This window comes from Saprolegnia diclina, assembly GCF_000281045.1.
Source record: "Saprolegnia diclina VS20 unplaced genomic scaffold supercont1.1, whole genome shotgun sequence".
Lineage (NCBI taxonomy): Eukaryota > Oomycota > Saprolegniomycetes > Saprolegniales > Saprolegniaceae > Saprolegnia > Saprolegnia diclina.
The window spans coordinates 1,009,340-1,013,803 of NW_008246068.1; the positions used below are offsets into that span (position 1 = coordinate 1,009,340).

The following is a 4,464-nucleotide window of genomic DNA, read 5'->3' on the forward strand; positions in this document are numbered from 1 at the left end:
TTCTTGGTCGTGTCCTAGAGTCATAGATAATGAGTCTACATATTTCCGGAGAACCTGTCCCTCTACCTTGGGGTCCGTGTTGGTCGTCGAAATGATGCTGTGACCGCCAAACGGGAACTGCAAAAGGAGCTTCTTGTCGCCGACCATCGACGCATTCTGGGCCACGGCGTACTTGGGGATAGTCTGAATGTCAAGACCACCCGAGAGCAAGAGAGCGCTGGCACCAGCGGGCACAGCCGCCGTCTTGTTCCAGTACTGGTCGTGGGCGTACGCAAATGACTCGAAGCCGGGCGTGATCTCAAACTGCTTGCACACGGCGTCCTTGCCACCGGTGTAGAGGCAGTATTTGCCGACCTTGAGAAGCGTCGAGACGTTGGTGCTGCTGCGCCACGTGAGCTTGGACGAGTCGTCGTTGAGGCGCTCGACTGACGGCGCCGGCGACTCCCAGATCTCATTATAGACAATGTTGTTGTAGAGAATGTCGTCACTGACCGACTCGCCCGTCTCAGCGTCCCCGGGCACAATGTCATCACGTCCTTCGGTGTCGTCGGCCTCCGAGGTGAGGCCAAGAAAGCCAGTGAGGAACGTGGCTTCGCTCTCGACGTCGATGACGCACTTGGCGAGACGGTAGAGGATTGCCGGCACCAAGTTGCGCTGGTTGTAGTTGGTCAGCATACCGGCGAGCGTCGACCCGACAAAGTCGGACGGAAGACCCTTCTCTGCGTAGATCGTTTGAGCGCACTCGGTGTCGTTCGCGTCGAGCTTCTTGTACAAATCAAACGCGAATCGCTTCGAGTTGGGCCCAAGCTTGGACGAGCACACGGGGTCCTTGTCGCAAAGGTGGTAGTACTCCTTTTCTAAATACGAAAACGACGAATTAGTCTCTACATGCTACGAGGGTAGGGTCCACGTACCAACGTGCGCAACGTCGCGGTCCCAGTCGCTGAACGTGCTCAACGGGCTCTCGGCGAGCATGCTGTCGAGGATGTAGCCCTTGACGTTCTTGGGCGCAAGGTGCATCAAACGCTCCGTGAGGTACGTGCCGTAGCTCACGCCGTAGACAAAAACGTCCGAAGCAGCGAGAAGCGGGCTCTGGATGATCGTCGCGAGGTCTGTCGCTGCACTCGTGACCGAGAAGCCCTTGGGAGCGTTGGGCCCTACAACGGCATCCGTCGCATCGAACTCGTATAGATGCCAGTAGTGGTCGTACCGTACTTGGCCTTGAGCTTCTTGAAGCACTCGGTGTGCGCTGTGTCAAGCGTCTCGATCTCGGCCGTCGCCAAATCAGGGCAGAGGGCCGTTAAGGGCGAACTGCGGCCGACACCACGGTGGTCCATCGTGTAGAGGCTAATGGTGCCATTGGCAGCTTCGTAGATCTGCGCCATGGATGGCTCCACTAAGTAGTCGCGAGCGTTAAATCATAGAAAATAGCCGAAAAACCCTACTCGCATCGGATGGCGCACCGGGACCGCCTTGCATGAGCCACACGGCCTTGGCTGGCGTCGTCGGGTGCGTGGCGGGAATGCGCTTGAGAAAGAGCGTCAGCGTCTCGGACCCTTCGCACACGCCGGGGTAGCAGACCGGCGCCGACATTTCAATGCACTCGGCCGTGAAGTTGTACTGTGCTTCGTACGTCTTGTGTTTGGCCGCGGTGCCCACGTCCGAGTAGAGAGGGCACGGGTGCCACTCGGTGGGCGACGTCGCTGCGGCGAGTGCGAGAGCGGGGGCAAAGAGACCAGGGCGCATTTTGAAAAGTGAGCTGCCAACGGAACGGCAAATACGTCGGCCACGATCGCTGCCAGCGGCAGACCATCTGGCGCCACCAGATGGTTGTCATTGCGCATGGACGAGGCTGTGGTACGTAAGATACTGCTGGCGATCGTCCATGGTCCATGCCCCCGGCGTCAAAATACACGACAGAGCAAACGTCGAGCAATGGCGCTTTCTGTCGTATAGTCGGCGGCAGGTGCGTACTTTCTCCAGTGTTTTGCTCGATCGCGAGAAGCGCTGCATGCCTACGGATGGTCGCAGCACGTGTCCCATCCTCGGCACTTCGATGCACGCGCTCCGCATCCCGTTTCCTACAATTAAACCCAAGAAATGTGATTTAAAAGATTTTAAATTGCAGCACATTGCTTGCGGACGTGAACTCTGCAGTTACGTCCAATGCTTAGATTTGCGGCAACGCACCACAACGCACGCAACAGCGCGAAACGCTTGGACGCTGCACGTATTCTCGTCGTGGACGATAGAGCTGTGGACGATGGCTGTACAAACTACCGCAAAGCTCGACGAATCTAGAGCGGGCGCCAGAGATTTGCGCCAGAGGTCGGTCAATGACTGAATATCGCGGTGCGTCCCGATGCAAACAGATGTCACAACCCGACAGCAGTGGGTGCACGCCACCCGCTGCTGCCAATGTATGCCGCCACCATACAGTGCAATCGACGGACAGTACATGGCGAGAGCGAAAGTCCGTCGAGCTCGTACAATAAGAGACACCTCCTTCCCGGAAAGCCCCAAGGTTCGCCTCCAACCCCCTCCTCCCCGCGCGCTACGAGGCTCCTAGCACTCCTAACCTTCCCCCACTACACTCACCCCTTTTCCCTGATGGGCACGTGGTGTCGAGCATATGGCTTCTGACATGAAAAAACTGCGGTATCGGGCCTCTCATCTGCTTGCTAAAAACGCTCGGCCACGCGACGTCCTATGCATACGTACTACGCGGAGGGTGCACACGAACAGATATTGTGTACTTTGACGCTCCGTTCAACGAACTCAATCGGCGGCGATACGCTGCAACCGCTTTCGCAGGACCTGATTCGCTAGTGGCTTCCACTTTAGCCGTGGCTTCTTCGACGTTGGGTGGCGCGGCCGCGGTCGTCGTCTTGGTCTTGAGCGTACTCTTTTGCTTCTTGAAGTAGAGCGCCAGGTCCATGACGGCAAGAGCACAGACGACGGTGCCGCCCGACAACGCCGTGGTCTGGGCCTTGCTCCCACCATCTCAACGACCACGTCAAAGATCTTGCCCGCACCATTGCGCCGTCGTGACGCACGCAAACGACTGGGGTCTCAATGGCCTGTCGCAAACCGAGTCAACGTTACCCCGGTATGAGGCGTACTCGCCGATACGTGCTGCGATGGCCTGGGCGTCATCAGTACTTCACGCTCGCGTCGCGAAGCACCCGCGCCCGGGTGTGCGCACCAGCGCGTTGTATGCAATGATGCTGTACAAGGTGACGTCCATGCCCGAGATGCCGTCTCCCATTAGCCCATTAGCGCAGTGGTGCCATTGCCGAGGTGAACCGCGAGAAGACACTGGACAAAGTCGGCTTGGGTCGCATACTGTAGTTGGCCGGGATCACCAAGAAACTTGATGTGCAAATCTTTTCTGACCTCCCAAACATGATATTGCTGTTTCCCCATGGCTGGGCTTTACCCGCGTCACCTTCGATCGCTGGCCGCAGCCTCGGACACGCCTTCGTTCACCATCGTCCAGTTCAACGTGCTCGCGGATGGGCTAAGTGGTCTCCGCGACGACCTCGGCGGCTTTACGCTCGCACCGCCCGGGTCCTTGGCGTGGGCCCATCGCCGGCAGCCGTACGTCCTTTCTATTCGACACCGCAATAGTGTCCTCGTCGCTTGTAGTCTTCTCGATGAGATTCTGCGCTTCGCACCCGACATTGTGTGCTTGGAAGAAGTCGACCACTTTTACGACTGGTTCGAGCCGCAGCTCGCCGCGCAAGGCTACACTGGCGTCTTTGCGCCCAAGCCCCACTCGCCATGTCTCCAAGTCAGCGACCAGCGCGATGGCTGTGCCGTGTTTGTCAACACTCGTTTTCGCATCGTCCGCCACGATGTGCTCTCGTACGCCTGCTACGTCCCGCCCGATACGACGACGCACCAGCCGCAAAACCAAGTCGCTCTCCTTGTCGAGCTCGCGCTTCACGACTCGACGCACGAGGTGCTCGTTGCCTGCACGCATCTCAAGGCCGCCAAGGACGCGGCTGGCGAAGCTATCCGGACCCAAGAAGCTGCCATGCTCTGCCGTGCCCTCAGTGCCAAGCAAGGCGCTGGCCATGCGATTGTAGTGTGCGGTGACTTTAACGCAGTATCGCTTCCGACGCCCGCGATGCCTGCGACGACGTACGCGACCATGGTCGAGGACTATGGGTATGCCAGTGCCTATTGCCAAGACGGCCGCGAACCAGCGTACACATTTAGCTGCTATGATAGTCAAGCTCGTCCAGCACTGAGGAATCAACGTCATGGCTAGGTACACGACGTGGAAGGTGCGTCCGGGCAAGGAAGCCAAGCACACGATCGACTACATTTTCTATTCGAGCGCGTCGCTTGCAGTCACTGCGATCGCCGAGATGCCCGAGTCGATGGAGGCATGCCGCCTTCCATCCCACCGCTACCCGTCCGATCACATGGCGCTCGTTGCGACGCTGCATTGGACAA

At 58.5% G+C, this 4,464-nt stretch overlaps 2 protein-coding genes across 2 annotated transcripts; one reads left to right on the forward strand and one right to left on the reverse strand.

Moving 5' to 3' along the window:
• Nucleotides 1-20: 20 nt before the first annotated feature.
• SDRG_00322 (hypothetical protein) lies at nt 21-1,746 on the reverse strand (the record flags this gene model as incomplete). The annotated part of the gene is made up of 5 exons (XM_008605794.1): nt 21-35; nt 67-857; nt 915-1,157; nt 1,211-1,396; nt 1,446-1,746. 5 exons carry the CDS (start codon nt 1,744-1,746, stop codon nt 21-23), a joined length of 1,536 nt encoding a protein of 511 aa, XP_008604016.1.
• A 1,678-nt stretch (nt 1,747-3,424) lies between these two features.
• SDRG_00323 (hypothetical protein) lies at nt 3,425-4,256 on the forward strand (the record flags this gene model as incomplete). The annotated part of the gene is made up of 3 exons (XM_008605795.1): nt 3,425-3,600; nt 3,649-4,181; nt 4,237-4,256. The coding sequence occupies 3 exons, from the start codon at nt 3,425-3,427 to the stop codon at nt 4,254-4,256; spliced, it is 729 nt and encodes a 242-aa protein (XP_008604017.1).
• Between the last annotated feature and the right edge of the window lie 208 nt (nt 4,257-4,464).